Here is a 16,695-nt window from a genome sequence, read left to right on the forward strand (position 1 = left end):
CTGAATTTATTCTCTTACCTTTGAACTTGGGCCTCCTCAGTAGTCAGAAAGCCTCCGCCGGGGCCTGCTGGCTGGGGTGGCAACGCTCCTCGGCCCCCTGGTCCTCCCTGCTCCCAGCAGCCACGCTGCCTCCTGTCCCCGCCCAGGGCTGCAGCAGGACCCGCAGGGCCCAGGGCCCCTTCGCTTGCAGATGCCCACACTAGGCTGTCACCTGTACTCTGACCAACTGGCTGTAACTGGCGTTCCCACACCCACGGGTTCAATAATTTCCTCGAATGGCTCACAGAGCTCAGGAAAACGTTTGCTCACCCCTGGGTCACCGTACAGGACACTGCGCAGGCCCAGCCGCATGGCAGCTGCGCGGGGCAGGGGTGGGGCTCGCAGGCTGCCTCCTCCCCGCACCGCTGCTCCCCGGCCTGCCTCTCAGGTCAGGTCCTGTGTTCCAAGGATTGTATGGAGGCTTCAGCACACAGGCCTAGCTGATGAACTCGATCCCAGTCCTCCCCTCTCCCCGGAGCACGGCTTCATCTTCCAGGGGACCCCTCCCATCCTGTCGCTCAGGAAATTCCAAGGGGTCCGGGCTGTGTCAGGACCTGGACTCAGAAACTAAATATCAGGACAAAAGATGCCCCTAGCACTTTGTCATTGAGAGTTAACACAGTTTCGTTTGCTTTTCCAAACCAAAGGAAGTTCTACAACGCGGTGGGTATCGATGGACGGATGTATTGATAAGTTGATTTTTTCGTTTTTTTAAAATTAATTTTAGAGAGAGGGGGAGACAAACATTGATTTGTTGTTCCACTTATGCATTCATTGGTTGACCCTTGTTTGTGCCCTGACCGGGGATCGAACCCGCAGCCTTGGCGAAACCGGACAACCTCTACCCAGCTGAGCTACCCGGCCCTCCCAGCAGCCATTTCTTGAGGGGACATTGCCAGGTGTGGGTTTAGCATGGCATCCGCCCTCCCTGGTGAGGCCGCGCTGTCCATCGGGATTGCGGCCGAGAACCCAGGCTCGGCCTGGAGCCAGGATCACTCACCAACCTTTCGACCCTCCAACCTTCCTTTTTGCTCAATTTCTCTGACGAGTGGCGTTGTGATTCCTCACTGTTGGGTACTTTATGGTGTTTGAAGACCTGCAGGGTCATTTAAGGTCCTCAGAGACTCTGAGGCCAGGACGGGCGTTGTTCCTACGTCCATCCTTCTGTGCTGCCCTCTGGGGTGGCCGGGGAGGCCCCGGGGTGGCCACATGGCTCGTGGCCAGGTGGTGGCGGACGAGGTCTGCCCAGCTGAACCCCCAAGGGGATGTCGGGGACGGTCCCTGCCAGTCCAGGCTGAAGGAGCAAGCCCTGGCGAGAAGGGCCAGGCTCCCAGGGCAGCGGAGGCGAGGCCTCGCCCTGACCCACACCGTCTGTGCTTCCCTCCCAGGCCTGGTGCTGAACAGAGACCGGAGGATCGCCTGGGTGAGTGCCGCCGCCCTCCCCCCTTCACGTGCCTGTCGGCCTCTCTTGTGGAGAAAAGTACATAGCACAGTATTTATCCTTTCCATCCATTTGTAAGTACACAGTTCAGTGGCATAAAACATATCCATGATGCCATGCAACCATCACCACCCCAACATTTCACATCGCCACAATAACCACGTACTCCCCCCACCCCAGCACCTGGCGACCGCGTTCTGTTCTCTGAATTTGACAGCTCTAGGGACCTCATGTAAGTGGAGTCATGCCGTGTGTGGCCTTGTGTGTCCGGCTTATTTCACTTAGAGAATGTCCTCCAGGTTCACCCGTGTTGTATCTTGTGTCAGAATGCATTCCTTTATGGCCAGAGAGCAGCCACTGCACGGCTACTCCGTTCATCCGTGAGGGACACGGGAACCTGTCTGTGGGAAGCACCCAAGGTTATCTTAGCCTGAAGAGTAGGAAATGGCTGGGAGGGGTCCAGGCAGAGCAGGCAGAGTTTGCAGGCTGTGGCCAGCGTGTGTTCATAGGAATCGTGTTTCACCGCCATGAACACAATGGCTTAGTCGGTCCTTCCAGGAGCCTTCGTGCATTAACCCACCGAGTACACCCTGATCCCCTCAGCTGCCCGCTGAGCTCGGACACAGGAGACCCAGTGCCCTCAGAGGGCTCAGACTAGAGCGCCCAGCCTGACCAAGTATGTGAGCCTCCTTAAGTTCACCTCCCCAGTAGCCATATTAAAAGAGTAAAGAGAAACAGGTGAAGTTACATTCAATACTTTTAACTCAGGGTATCCAAGATGTTGTCACTTCAGCATGTAATCAATATAGAACATTAAGGTCGTTGGCTTTCTTCTTATCAAGTCTTCAAAGTCCAGCATGCGGTTTACACGGCAGCGCATCCCAGTGTGGCCCAGCTCCCCTTCCCGCACCACAGTCCCCGGCGGCTGGGGGTGACTGTGGGGCAGCACAGGCCCAGCCATCGTAATGGTCAGACGGTGGTCAGGGCTGTCGGAGGCCAGCAGGGACTGTGGGCATCATCCTGTACTGTCTCATGGCAACTGTCCGAGCAGGCAGGTGGGCTGCGCTGGCAGAGCCCAGGGCCAGGCTGGCAGGGCAGCCTGTGGACCAGGAAAGGGAGTGGGAAGGGCCACACCTGAGACCTGAAATCTAGGCCCGGAAGTCGCCTGGACCCCTCTGCTTTCAGTCGCTCGGCCACGCCGGGCTGTCAGGGTCTGGGAAATACTGCCTGGATGGGCAGCCGCGAGCCCAGAAAGAGTTAGGGGGAAAGGGCCTCCGGCCTGTGGCAGTGAGAGGCCCATTGGGAGGGGGTGTGGTTGGGCCCAGGGCTCCGTCCTGGGGTAGGTGGGTGAGACAGGAATCGTGCCCGAGCGTCGTCCCATGCACTGAGGGGTCACTAGTTAGATTCCTGGTCAGGGCACACACCCAGGTCACAGAATTGATGCCTGGTCGGGGTGCGTATGGGAGGCAACCCATTAATGTTTCTCTCACACACTGATGTTTCTCTCTCAAATAAAATATATTTTTTAAAAATATATTTTTATTGATTTCAGAGAAGGGGGAGGGAGAGAGAGACAGAAACATCAATGATGAGAATCATTGATCGGCTGCCTCCTGCATACCCCACGCTGGGGATCAAGCCAGCAACCCGGGCTTGTGCCCTTGACCAGAATCAAACCAGGGACCCTTGTCCCCAGGCCGATGCTCTGCCCACTGAGCCAAACCGGCTAGCTAGGGCAATAAATATATTTTTAAAAAATGCCTGTCAGTGTGGTTCAATGGCTGAGCCCGGCCAGGAATCGAACCAGGTCAGTTTGATTCCCCGTCAGGGCGCATGCCTGGGTTGCTGGCTCAGACAGTCCCCAGTCGGGGTCATGAGGGAGGCGGCTGATCAAGGATCCTTTCATCATTGATGTTTCTCTCTCTCCCTTCCTCTCTGAAATCAATAAAAAAATATTTTAAAAAAGAAAACAGATCCTCGGGTGAGGATGAGAAATGATTCACTGTGGCTCTTGCCTCTGCAGCCAGAGCACACCTTCGATTTCATCAGCAAGGAGCTGTGCGCACACGCCGTCAAGAAGCTGCAGGCCCACATGCTGCTCATCAAGTAAGTCTGAGCCCAGCAGCCGCCGTGAGCACCAGGGACCTGCAGGCCTCCCAGGCGCGAGGCCACAGCCCTCCCACTGCCACTCGCTTGGGAAGCCCTCGACGGCTGGTTGGGCAGCACACCTTTCAACAGGCGACTGGAGGGCACCCCACCCTGTAGCCACCTGGGCCCCTCCCTTTCTCCCCCAGGCCAGCACCTCGGGGTCTCACAGCAGTGAACACCTTTTACTGTGGCCTAGATGCCACTCCCCTCTTCCAGCCGCACTGCAGCCCTGCACAGTCCATGCCCAAGGCAGGATCTGTGACCTCCAGGGACACTTCTGTCTCTGGTGCCGAGCACAGGGTCTAGTGCAGGGGTGGGCAAACTTTTTGACTCGAGGACCACAATGGGTTCTTAAACTGGACCGGAGGGCCGGAACAAAAGCATGGATGGAGTGTTTGTGTGAACTAATATAAATTCAAAGTAAACATCATTACATAAAAGGGTACGGTCTTTTTTTTTTAGTTTTATTCATTTCAAACGGGCCGGATCCGGCCTGCAGGCCGTAGTTTGCCCACGGCTGGTCTAGAGAGTATGCACTTGAGACACGCACATCCAAACTGCTGCACACCCGCCAGGGTGGCTACTCTCACCTGAGCGCAGTGTGATTGGCGGATGGCCGGAGCCCCAGCCCTCAGAGCGATGGGACTGTCCAGTGGTGCAGCCACGGTGGCAAACAGTCTGCGTCTCTCAAGCAGCTACCACAGGGCCCCCTGGCTGGGCAGTCCCACTCCCAGGTGCCGGCCCGTCAGGCCCTCACTAGTGCACGATGGTCCAGAGCATTCCTCACAACCACCACAAGGTGGGGCAACCCGACGTCCGTCCACCACGGACTGTTTCCGTCCTAAAAAGGAAGCACTGACCCGTGCTCTGGGACGAACCCTGAAGCATTCAGCTCCGTGGAGGGAGCCAGCGCGGAGTCCACCATGGGACTCCCCTCCCATGCAAGCCCAGGGAGGGACTCTGCACAGACCGTCAGCTAGGCCTGCAGTTGTGTGTGGGAGAGGACACAGGTTTGGGATTTGTTTTTTGAGGTGATGAAAATGCTCTAAAATTGACTAGTGGTGGTTGCACAACTGAATATATTTAAAACCAAGGAATTATACACTTGAAATGGGTGAAATTATCTCAGTAAAGCTATTTTTTTTAAAATAAGAAATTCCAGCCAGTGTAGTTCAGTGGTTGAGCGTCAACCCATGTACCAATGTTTGCCAGTTCAATTCCTGGTCACAGCACATGCCTAGGGCTAGATCCGCAGTAGCAAGCATGCAAGAGGCAGCTAATTGATGTTTCTCTCTCTCAAAAAATCAATAAAAATACTTTTTTTAAAAAGGAAAGAAAAAGTACAGACTCAAACCGTTCACTGGCTCTACATTCACTGGCTGTGACCACGGGCAAACTGGGACTTCAAGTGTGGGTGGGTACTGAGTGGCCGAATCTTGAATTAAACGTGAACTCAAAGGGACCCAGCTGTGGACGAGGGGGAGGTAGCTCAGGCCAGGGTGCAGGGCACTGCTGGAGGCGGATCTGAGATGAACCCTGGTTTCTTGCTTTCCAGAGCAACCGGAGGATTTTTTGACGTGAGGAGAGAATATGATGCTGACAAGGGGCTCATACTGTTCATGACTGACCAGCTGAAATCTGCCCTAGGAGAGGTAGGTGTGGGGCTCAGGGTGGCTGGGGTATGGAGGGGCATCATGCCCTTCGGGGCTCCACCATGCTACCTCTTCTTTTTCAAAATATATTTTCATTGATTTCAGAGAGGAAGGGAGAGGGATAGAAGCATCAATGATGAGAATCATTGATTGGCTGCCTCCTGCACACCCCCCTACTGGGGATCAAGCCCGTAACCCGGGCATGTGCCCTTGACCAGAATCGAACTTGGGTCCCTTTAGTCCACAGGCCGGTGCTCTAACCACTGAGACTCCTGGTCTGGCTCAGCCCCAGGTCTACCAGGTGCCCCCGGAGCTACCAGGCCTCACTCCCAGCTGTGGGCAACGTAAACTGGCACAGAGCAGACTGTTCATTGGCAGACTCTCCCGACTTTATTGTCCTCACACCCGGGGGCCAGGCCCGACTCAGCCAGCGGCCATCCCAGTTTCCTAGGGTCCCACATGGGAACAGATGGCCAGTCCCCTCACTGGGTGCTGGGTGCAGGTGGGGGTGGGCCCCAAGCAGGAGGGCTGGGACTTGTGCTTGACTGTCCCTGGGAGCACCTGGCCCCGGAAACGGGAAGCCTGTGTGGCTGGGTGGCCATCGGCGGTGCCCTCCCGTCCTGTCCGGCGGCTCCCTCCCGGGTGGGTCGGACAGAGCAGCAGCACCGCCACTTGCTCTGCCCAGCCTACTTCCCCCAGCTCAGCGCTCAGCATGCCCAGGCCCCCAGGGCTGGCACACTTCCCTCCCAGAGGCCTTTCTCGTGAATTTACAGCCAGGCCTGAATCACCCAGGGACGCCATGAACCACCACAGGGAGGCAGCAGACCCCAGGAAAGCCCCACCAGAGGGGCCCCTGGAGCCACCACTCACCACCTGTCCCCTCCTTCCCCAGCGGTTCCAGTTTGTGGAAGTTTCAGGCAACCACTACGTCCACATGAACCAACCCGATCACGTGGCCAGTATCATTGGCTCCTTCTTACAGAGCAGGAACAGGATCCCAGCCCAGCTGTAGCCCTGGGCCCGGGGCCACTGAGACCTGTGCTCACCACTCACCACCGGACGCCCAGCTCCAGGGGCCCCAGCCAGGCCAGGCACGATGGGGCCAGGCCTCACTGGTCTTGAGCAGCAGGAGCTGGCAGAGCAGAGGTGTGGGGTGTGATTTCTATCTCCAACATTTGTGAGTTCACAGGGGAGATCGTGTCTGGATTCGGGGTCTGTGTTGTGGCTGGAAACCGGCAGTGAGCTGGGAGTGCAGGAAGACTGGATAGGCCACCCGGCCTGCAGCCAGCAGCTCTTGCGCCTTTCCTGTGCCCGCCTGGATGAATAAATTGTTCTTTTCTCTCTCACTGCCTTCGAGGCTTTCACGGCTGCGGGGGCTTGGCCACTGAGGGTAAGGGGAGAACATGGCAGACACTTAGCTTTTAGCGGAAGATCCAGACAGACTGGGAGGAGACAGGAGCAGCAGGAACCACTTCCTGGGCCGGTGGCTCCTGAGAGCCAAGTCCTCATGCTGGGCAGGCTCACCAGCTCCGGGCTCCGGGCTGCTTAAGACAAGGGCTGAGGGTGGCACTGTCCTTTACCCGCCGCCTGTGGGCTGATTCTTGGTGCTGTTTGACGTGGCAGCTCCCAGGCCTGGGCAGTCTGGGAGCATCCAGGCCTTTGTGTCCTCGCTGGCCATCCCCACCACCCTGTCCGTGCGGCTCAGTAGGGACGGAATTTGCGCTGGGCCCGCATCAGCTCAATCCTCTGCTTGTCCTCCTCGAACTTCTTGCGCAGCTGCGCTAGATCTGGGGCGTGAGGGGAAGGGGGAACGGCCAGGATCAGACAATGTGCCCGTGGGAGCTGCGCCCCATTGCCCCCATGAGTCTGCCTGGCCACACCCCCTCTCCGCAGCAGCCTCTGCACCACAGCCAGCACCTGAGGCCACACACACACACACACTCCTGCAGTCTGGCCCCAGCACAACTGCTCAGGGGTCTGGCTGTGGGTCCTACATCCCAGGTGCCTCTACAGCCCTAAGTAACCCAGAGGACCCCACAGCGACCTCTAGGGAGCAACAGTGGAACCAGCACACAGGTGCCGACAGGCTGGGATCCCAAACCCAAAGCCTGTTGGGAAGTCTGGGCCTAAGGACACCCTGGCCCAGAACCCAGGTCCAGCGCCTGCCTCTGGGGTTCTGTGCTTTGGCCACAGGCCCTGCCCAGGCAGCTGGGGCTCAAGGCTAGGGGGGCTGGCCGACGGGCCGGGGCGCGCCCTTACGCTCCATCTTGGTCTCCCGGTGCTGCCAGGCGTAGAAGTTGAGCAGCTCCTTGCGGGCGCGCTTCCGCTTCTCCCTCTCCAGCACCCGCAGGCTGGCTGCCTCCGTCCGGGGCAGCACAGGCCGCCGGCCACGGCGCGTCACCTTCACCCAGCCCTCCTCGTCCGGGACCCCTTCCTCCTCCTTGGCCTTCGCTTCCTCCTGCAAGGACATGACCCTGTGATGGCGCCAGGGACCCGCCTGCAGCCTTGGGAGCCTGCTGGGAAGAACCTGGGCACCCAGGGGCACCTGCTGCCCACTCCGCCCCCAGCAGTGAAGGTGCCTCCTCCAGCCTCGGACCGTTCCTCCTCTACAGACCTAGTGACTAGACGCCACCAGCTCAGGTGACCGGGACTCAGCAGGGAAAGGGGTGTCTAGACTCTGCATGGTGACCAGGTCAGCTGCCTCCCCCGCCCCCTCAGGAGCCACCCCACACCCGTGGCACCGCCTTCCCCACAGTGACAGTGATGTGCGGCCCCCCGCGAAGCCCTACCTCGGCCATCTTCCTGTCGTACGCCTCCATGAATGTGTCCACTTCCACTCGCAGGGCCTCCGGGTCCAGCACGGAGTCTGTGTAGTCACTGATCCACTCTGAGGGAGGGAGGGAGGGAGCGAGGGACACAGGCCTCCTCAGGTGACGTGCGGGCCACCCCAGGACCCGCCGGGCCAGCTGGCTTATCGAACACGGGCCACAGGCATGGAGACTGGCCAGGGTTCGGTAAGGAAGGTTCTAGTGGTGGCAAGCTGGGCCCCACCTGTGCCCTCCAGTGCCAGGCTCAGGTCTCCCACACGCTGCTCTCAGGGCAAGTGAACACGGTGATGCTGCCCCCACAAGGACCCCCACCCACTCACCCAGGGCCCGGGAAGGACCCCCCCCCCCCCCGCCTCCCGGCAGCCCTGCCTGTGAACACCGCTCTTCACGGGGTGACTCTCTGTCGAGACCAGCAAAGGGCCCTTCAGGGCTAAGGCAGCCGACACCCCTTTCGGCTTCTGGAACACCACGTAGGCCACCTGGAAGCCCTGGAGGGAGGGAGATGTCACAGCGCTGGGCCCTTCCCGTTCTCCCAGCCACTCACGCCCGGCACCAGGGGTGCCCCTGCCCGCAGCCTGACTTGTCACTGGACCAGCGGAGATGTGCAGGGCTGTCCCTGAACATGAACATAACCAGGAGGTTGTCCCTAATCCACAGGCAGGATGGCTGTGTGCCAGTTACCCACCTGAGCCCCTGGTTACCCACTGTGCCCCTAGTTACCCACCTGAGCTCCTAGTTACCCCCTGAGCCCCTAGTTACCCACTGTGCTCCTAGTTACCCACTGAGCCCCTAGTTCCCCACTGAGCCCCTAGTTACCCACTGTGCTCCTAGTTACCCACTGAGCCCCTAGTTCCCCACTGAGCCCCTAGTTACCCACTGTGCTCCTAGTTACCCACTGAGCCCCTAGTTCCCCACTGAGCCCCTAGTTACCCACTGTGCTCCTAGTTACCCACTGAGCCCCTAGTTCCCCACTGAGCCCCTAGTTACCCACTGTGCTCCTAGTTACCCACTGAGCCCCTAGTTCCCCACTGAGCCCCTAGTTACCCACTGTGCTCCTAGTTACCCACTGAGCCCCTAGTTCCCCACTGAGCCCCTAGTTACCCACTGTGCTCCTAGTTACCCACTGAGCCCCTAGTTCCCCACTGAGCCCCTAGTTACCCACTGTGCTCCTAGTTACCCACTGAGCCCCTAGTTCCCCACTGAGCCCCTAGTTACCCACTGTGCTCCTAGTTACCCACTGAGCCCCTAGTTCCCCACTGAGCCCCTAGTTACCCACTGTGCTCCTAGTTACCCACTGAGCCCCTAGTTCCCCACTGAGCCCCTAGTTACCCACTGTGCTCCTAGTTACCCACTGAGCCCCTAGTTCCCCACTGAGCCCCTAGTTACCCACTGTGCTCCTAGTTACCCACTGAGCCCCTAGTTCCCCACTGAGCCCCTAGTTACCCACTGTGCTCCTAGTTACCCACTGAGCCCCTAGTTCCCCACTGAGCCCCTAGTTACCCACTGTGCTCCTAGTTACCCACTGAGCCCCTAGTTCCCCACTGAGCCCCTAGTTACCCACTGTGCTCCTAGTTACCCACTGAGCCCCTAGTTCCCCACTGAGCCCCTAGTTACCCACTGTGCTCCTAGTTACCCACTGAGCCCCTAGTTCCCCACTGAGCCCCTAGTTACCCACTGTGCTCCTAGTTACCCACTGAGCCCCTAGTTCCCCACTGAGCCCCTAGTTACCCACTGTGCTCCTAGTTACCCACTGAGCCCCTAGTTCCCCACTGAGCCCCTAGTTACCCACTGTGCTCCTAGTTACCCACTGAGCCCCTAGTTCCCCACTGAGCCCCTAGTTACCCACTGTGCTCCTAGTTACCCACTGAGCCCCTAGTTCCCCACTGAGCCCCTAGTTACCCACTGTGCTCCTAGTTACCCACTGAGCCCCTAGTTCCCCACTGAGCCCCTAGTTACCCACTGTGCTCCTAGTTACCCACTGAGCCCCTAGTTCCCCACTGAGCCCCTAGTTACCCACTGTGCTCCTAGTTACCCACTGAGCCCCTAGTTCCCCACTGAGCCCCTAGTTACCCACTGTGCTCCTAGTTACCCACTGAGCCCCTAGTTCCCCACTGAGCCCCTAGTTACCCACTGTGCTCCTAGTTACCCACTGAGCCCCTAGTTCCCCACTGAGCCCCTAGTTACCCACTGTGCTCCTAGTTACCCACTGAGCCCCTAGTTCCCCACTGAGCCCCTAGTTACCCACTGTGCTCCTAGTTACCCACTGAGCCCCTAGTTCCCCACTGAGCCCCTAGTTACCCACTGTGCTCCTAGTTACCCACTGAGCCCCTAGTTCCCCACTGAGCCCCTAGTTACCCACTGTGCTCCTAGTTACCCACTGAGCCCCTAGTTCCCCACTGAGCCCCTAGTTACCCACTGTGCTCCTAGTTACCCACTGAGCCCCTAGTTCCCCACTGAGCCCCTAGTTACCCACTGTGCTCCTAGTTACCCACTGAGCCCCTAGTTCCCCACTGAGCCCCTAGTTACCCACTGTGCTCCTAGTTACCCACTGAGCCCCTAGTTCCCCACTGAGCCCCTAGTTACCCACTGTGCTCCTAGTTACCCACTGAGCCCCTAGTTCCCCACTGAGCCCCTAGTTACCCACTGTGCTCCTAGTTACCCACTGAGCCCCTAGTTCCCCACTGAGCCCCTAGTTACCCACTGTGCTCCTAGTTACCCACTGAGCCCCTAGTTCCCCACTGAGCCCCTAGTTACCCACTGTGCTCCTAGTTACCCACTGAGCCCCTAGTTCCCCACTGAGCCCCTAGTTACCCACTGTGCTCCTAGTTACCCACTGAGCCCCTAGTTCCCCACTGAGCCCCTAGTTACCCACTGTGCTCCTAGTTACCCACTGAGCCCCTAGTTCCCCACTGAGCCCCTAGTTACCCACTGTGCTCCTAGTTACCCACTGAGCCCCTAGTTCCCCACTGAGCCCCTAGTTACCCACTGTGCTCCTAGTTACCCACTGAGCCCCTAGTTCCCCACTGAGCCCCTAGTTACCCACTGTGCTCCTAGTTACCCACTGAGCCCCTAGTTCCCCACTGAGCCCCTAGTTACCCACTGTGCTCCTAGTTACCCACTGAGCCCCTAGTTCCCCACTGAGCCCCTAGTTACCCACTGTGCTCCTAGTTACCCACTGAGCCCCTAGTTCCCCACTGAGCCCCTAGTTACCCACTGTGCCCCTAGTTACCCACCTGAGCCCCTAGTTACCCAACTATGCTCCTGGTTACCCACCTGTGCCCCTGGTTACACACCTGAGCTCCTAGTTACCCACTGAGCCCCTAGTTACCCACTGTGCCCCTAGTTACCCACTGAGCCCCTAAGTTACCCAACTATGCTCCTGGTTACCCACCTGTGCCCCTGGTTACACACCTGAGCTCCTAGTTACCCACTGAGCCCCTAGTTACCCACTGTGCCCCTGGTTACCCACCTGAGCCCCTGGTTACCCACTTGAGCTCCTAGTTACCCACTGTGCCCCTAGTTACCCACTGAGCCCCTAGTTACCCACCTGTGCCCCTAGTTACCCACCTGAGCCCCTAGTTAACCAACTATGCTCCTGGTTACCCGCCTGTGCCCCTGGTTACCCAACTGAGCCCCTAGTTAACCAACTATGCTCCTGGTTACCCACCTGAGCCCCTGGTTACCCAACTGAGCCCCTGGTTACCCACTATGCCCCTGGTTACCCACCTGAGCCCCTAGTTACCCACCTGAGCCCCTAGTTAACCAACTATGCTCCTGGTTACCCCCTGGTTACCCACCTGAGCCCCTGGTTACCCACCTGAGCCCCTGGTTACCCACCTGAGCCCCTGGTTACCCACCTGAGCCCCTGGTTACCCACCTGAGCCCCTGGTTACCCACCTGAGCCCCTGGTTACCCACCTGAGCCCCTGGTTACCCACCTGAGCCCCTGGTTACCCACCTGAGCCCCTGGTTACCCACCTGAGCCCCTGGTTACCCACCTGAGCCCCTGGTTACCCACCTGAGCCCCTGGTTACCCACCTGAGCCCCTGGTTACCCACCTGAGCCCCTGGTTACCCACCTGAGCCCCTTGTTATCCACCTGAGCCCCTAGTTACCCACCTGAGCCCTTGGTTACCCACCTGAACCCCTAGTTACCCACCTGAGCCCCTGGTTACCCACCTGAGCCCCTAGTTACCCACTGTGCCCATTCCCACCAGGCCTTTCTTCCGTTATGGGAGGGACTCAGGGAACAGTGTGCTGACCCCTGGCCAGGAATGGACGGACACACAGGGCGCAGACTAGTTCCAATTCCACTGCAGCAGGAAGCGTGGGCTCCAGGCCACAGGGAATGACAGTGAGGCTCAGGGGAGCCCTCTGGTGTGGGGGGGGGACCCTGAGCTTTCAGGACACTGGAGAGAGGCGGCAGGAAGCTAAAGGTAGTGGCAAGTCTGGGGTAAGGAGTGGAGCGGTTTACCTGCCAGCCCTCCTGGACCACATGTCTGGCCTAGAGCCATAGGGCAAGCCCTGAAAGTCCCTCTGCCACCCAGCATCACCGTCCCCTCACGGGGACCCTGCCCTAGCCCCCATGCCCCATGCTGGCAGATCCCAGGAATGGAGGCTTACCGCAACAGGCTTGGGGTGAAAAAACTTCGACTTCGGCTCCTTGGGGCTCTCGGTGAGCTCGGGCTTCCCCTGCAGTTCCACGGACTGGACGGGGCCACAGGGGGAGAGGAGGCGGGCCAGGCACTCCTGCCGAGGCGGAGGGAGCAGTGTGAGGGCTGCAGGCCCTTCCAGGAGCCTCCCTCCGCCCCTGGAGATCCGAGATCCCACGTCTGTGCCCCAACCGGGGACACGCAGGGAGGGCCTGGGCAAGCCACGGCCTCAGCACAGGTTCCAATCCTCTCCTCCCAGCACCCGGAACAGAACCTTGTCAATTTACACGTTAAAAAAGGGGTAAGAAGCCACCCCTCCACTGGCAGGGCCTCAGGAGGTGGGGGAGACGGAATTCAGGCGTAAGCTTTCTGGCTTTGTGACAGGATCCTGCGGGAGCACATGCCCAGAACGCACTGGCTTTCTCACCAAAGTGAAGGGATTTCTCATTGGAAAGTACATCTTGCTGAAAGATCAGTCTTTCCTATCAATTTCTCCAGGTAATGATACCGAAAGAGGGATTAGGTTCTAAATTTCTTTTTAAAATTACTAGCCAACTGGCCAAGTAGCTCAGTTGGTTAGAGCATTGTCCCAATCTGCCAAGGTTGCAGGTTCGATCCTGGGTCAGGGCACATCAAGAATCAACTCCCTTTCCCTCTCTCTAAAATCTATAAACAAATGTTTTAAATGTAAAAAGAAAAAAAAATTATTGCAAGAATAGGTGGGGACATTTTTGGTGTTATTCCTAGTATTCTGATTTTATGAGCCAACCAAGTAAGTTTTACCACCTGAATCCACCTTATAAAAACAGAGTGAAACCTGTGCTGCTGGAATCAGGCTGGTAAGCCTGGGGGGCGGGGAGCGGGGGACGAGGGATCTCTGGGTGCGGGTGATGCTGCTTCTCAGTTTGTGAAATGCTGTGGGCTGCACACTTCTGGCCAGGCCTTCAGTAAAGGCTAAAAATGGCACCCTCTCCTCTTAATGGTTTTTCTCTCTTTAACTGTAAGCGTTTAGCCCGGCCAGCATGGCTCAGTGGTTGAGCATTGACCTATGAACCAGGAGGTCATGGTTGCTTTCCCAGGGCACATGCTGGGGTTGTGGGATTGATCCCCAGGGTGGGGTGTGCATGAGGCAGCCGGGAGATGATTCTCTCCCATCACTGATGTTTCTATTTCACCCTCTCCCTTCATCTCTGAAATCAATAAAAAATATATATATTTTAAAAACTGTAATAGTTTAGAAACATTTCTTTTTTTTTTTTATATATTTTATTGATTTTTTACAGAGAGGAAGGGAGAGAGACAGATAGTTAGAAACATCGATGGGAGAGAAACATCGATCAGCTGCCTCCTGCACATCTCCCACTGGGGATGTGCCCGAAACCCAGGCACATGCCCCTGACCGGAACCGAACCCGGGACCCTTCAGTCCGCAGGCCGACGCTCTATCCACTGAGCCAAACCGGTTTTGGCTAGAAACATTTCTTTTTTGAAAAAACAAAATTAGTTTCTCTTCTGTAAAGTTATATAATACTAAATTTACCAACTTTGTGGAGAAAAAATAGACATGTGGAGAAAAAAATCTAGATAGATTTAGAAGTATATTTTCTTACAGTTTTCCTATCTTTTACTATGGACAGGGGAAAACAGCATGCAGTTGAAATAATTCTAGGTAATAAAAAACTTTGGGCTCCTCAAAATTAATATTTTTAAAAACACACCTTTAGCCCGGCCGGTGTGGCTCAGTGGTTGAGCATCGACCCATAAACCAGGAGGTCATAGTTCATTTCCCGGTGAGGGCACATGCCCGGGTTTCGGACTCCCCGTGTGGGGCGTGCAGGAGGCAGCCGACCAATGATTCTCTCTCATCACTGATGTTTCTCTCCTGCTCTCCCTCTCCCTTCCGCTCTGAAATCAGTAAAAACTATTCAAAAACACATCTCAGGAGAGAGGCTGCCCTCTGGATGCCCGCCCTTGGGGCTCAGCTAGCTGCCTCCATCTCATCGCTCAGGCCTTGGTGGGGGCAGTGGAAGCACGGCTCTGCCCAGAGCCCCACCCGAGCCCGCGGCTGCCTCCCAGACACCAGCTCACCTCTGTGCAGTAAGGGGGCACATTGAGGACAAAGAGCGTCCTCTTCTGAGGCCAGGAAGACTTGGCGCCGTCTCGAACTCTGTGCTCTCTCATGTACAGGTAATGGGAAGCCTTCTGCTCTTCAGAGAACTTGATCGGAACGGCTGGAAGGAAAACGGGGCAGGAAAGGATGGCATGAACGTCAGGGTCAGGCTGCCCCTTTCTAGTCCCATCTGTCTGTCCACCCACCCACCCACCCACCCCTCACTGAGCCCTTCCCCTAGGCAAGACCTGTGCAGGGTGCTCTTCAGTCTATGACAGTAGATGAGCCAAGAATCTGCCCACGAGGGGCCCCGAGCTAACAGAGGAGGCAATGATTACAGGTGGGGAGTGAAACGAGGAAAGTGTGAGGTAAACACCGAAACCCTCCCCGTGGCCGGAGCCCAGCTGGTGCTGACCCCTCTGTGGTCTTTTCTCACCCCTCCTCCCGCCACCAGCTGGCAGGCCACTCTGCCTTCTCTCAGTTCCTCCAACTCGCGGGCCTCACACACCTGTACCCTTTACCGGAAAGAGCAACCCTCTTCTCTCCACCTGTCCTTCAAGTTCTCACTCACTTCCTCGGAGGAGTCCTACCTGCCAGCTGAGACCCGCCTGCTCTGCGCTTTCACAAGTTCTCTTATGGTCCTACGTCTGTATTTGGAGGATTATTTGGGAAATCGCTCATATTCCCATGCATTTTAATTCTCATAAAATTAGGGGCTGTTTTCGGTTCCTCCCACCACCTTCTTCAGAGCACAGGGGACGCAGCTGCAGCCCCGCACTCAGCAGCTGCCGTGGCAGAGGGACACAGGGAACAAGCATAAAAGGAGGCTGTACCAGACAGGAAAGAAACGGGGAGGCAGCACAGGGTGATGGTGGCAAGAGGCTGCCCTCTGGATGCCTTAGGTAACCATCCCGAAGGCTTCCTGGCGGAAGGGAATGAGCCATAGTCAGGGCACAGCGGGTGGCGGAACTCTGAGAAGAGGCCACACCAAGGGCAAAATCCCTGAAGAGTAAAGAGCTTGCTGCCTCAGAGGAACAGAAAGCTGGAGCTAATGAAGGTCTGCACCCGCCAGAACACGTGGGGCCACGGGGTCAATGGTAACCAGCTGGGGTTTTACTTCAGGCGCTAACTGTAGCCACTGGAGAGATTTGGGGGTGCGTAGGAGTGTGAGGCAAACTCTGATTTACATCTGACTTTAGCCCCGGCCGGTGGGGCTCAGTTAGTTGGGCTTCCTCCCGTGCGCCGGGAGGTTGCGGTCCGACTCGCGGTCAAGGGCGCGTGCGGGGGTGGCGGGCTGCAGGCTGATCCCCGGTAGGGAGCGTGCGAGAAACAGCACATCGACGTTTCTCTCTCTCCCTTCCCCTCGCTCTAAAAATCAATAAAGATATTTTAAAAACAAAGACAAAAACAGACTCCTAGATGCAGAGAACAGACTGGTGGCTGCCCAAAGGGAGGGGTTTGGGCACGGACCCGCCCAGGTGAGAGCTGCGGGGCCGGACTCGGAGCCGCAGAGGCAGCGGAGAGTGGACGTGCTCCCGGAGGGGGGCAGGTGTGGGGCCCGCCCCAGGGAGAGTGTGGACAGAGGCGGGTTCGCCAAGGGAGGCGCTGGCCAAGGTGGGCTCCAGAGAACAGACTGGTGGCTGCCCAAAGGGAGGGGTTTGGGCACGGACCCGCCCAGGTGAGAGCTGCGGGGCCGGACTCGGAGCCGCAGAGGCAGCGGAGAGTGGACGTGCTCCCGGAGGGGGGCAGGTGTGGGGCCCGCCCCAGGGAGAGTGTGGACAGAGGCGGGTTCGCCAAGGGAGGCGCTGGCCAAGGTGGGCTCCTCGTC

At 57.7% G+C, this 16,695-nt stretch overlaps 2 protein-coding genes and 1 long non-coding RNA gene across 3 annotated transcripts in view; 1 reads left to right on the top strand and 2 right to left on the bottom strand.

Moving 5' to 3' along the window:
- Window positions 1-1,415, bottom strand: part of LOC102260371 — a 4,184-nt gene extending 2,769 nt beyond the window's left edge. Inside the window, exon 1 of the long non-coding RNA XR_313261.2 lies at window positions 19-1,415. This is a non-coding gene — a long non-coding RNA (uncharacterized LOC102260371). The remainder of the gene's footprint in view (window positions 1-18) is intronic.
- SERHL2 (serine hydrolase-like 2) overlaps window positions 1-6,626 on the top strand; it is a 14,295-nt gene extending 7,669 nt beyond the window's left edge. The window contains exons 8-11 of the mRNA XM_005860646.2: window positions 1,428-1,462; window positions 3,504-3,586; window positions 5,184-5,280; window positions 6,173-6,626. Of these exons, the coding sequence (XP_005860708.1) occupies window positions 1,428-1,462; window positions 3,504-3,586; window positions 5,184-5,280; window positions 6,173-6,292 (335 nt within the window). The 3' untranslated portion in view covers window positions 6,293-6,626. The remainder of the gene's footprint in view (window positions 1-1,427; window positions 1,463-3,503; window positions 3,587-5,183; window positions 5,281-6,172) is intronic.
- Window positions 6,627-6,720: 94 nt separating this feature from the next.
- RRP7A (ribosomal RNA processing 7 homolog A) overlaps window positions 6,721-16,695 on the bottom strand; it is a 10,260-nt gene continuing 285 nt past the window's right edge. Inside the window, exons 2-7 of the mRNA XM_005860644.2 lie at window positions 14,846-14,988; window positions 12,730-12,855; window positions 8,479-8,596; window positions 8,070-8,167; window positions 7,540-7,738; window positions 6,721-7,067 (exon numbers count right to left, since the gene is read on the bottom strand). Of these exons, the coding sequence (XP_005860706.1) occupies window positions 6,982-7,067; window positions 7,540-7,738; window positions 8,070-8,167; window positions 8,479-8,596; window positions 12,730-12,855; window positions 14,846-14,988 (770 nt within the window). The 3' untranslated portion in view covers window positions 6,721-6,981. The remainder of the gene's footprint in view (window positions 7,068-7,539; window positions 7,739-8,069; window positions 8,168-8,478; window positions 8,597-12,729; window positions 12,856-14,845; window positions 14,989-16,695) is intronic.

The sequence above is a fragment of the Myotis brandtii genome, unplaced genomic scaffold (genome assembly GCF_000412655.1).
Source record: "Myotis brandtii unplaced genomic scaffold, ASM41265v1 scaffold138, whole genome shotgun sequence".
Classification (NCBI taxonomy): Eukaryota; Metazoa; Chordata; class Mammalia; order Chiroptera; family Vespertilionidae; genus Myotis; species Myotis brandtii.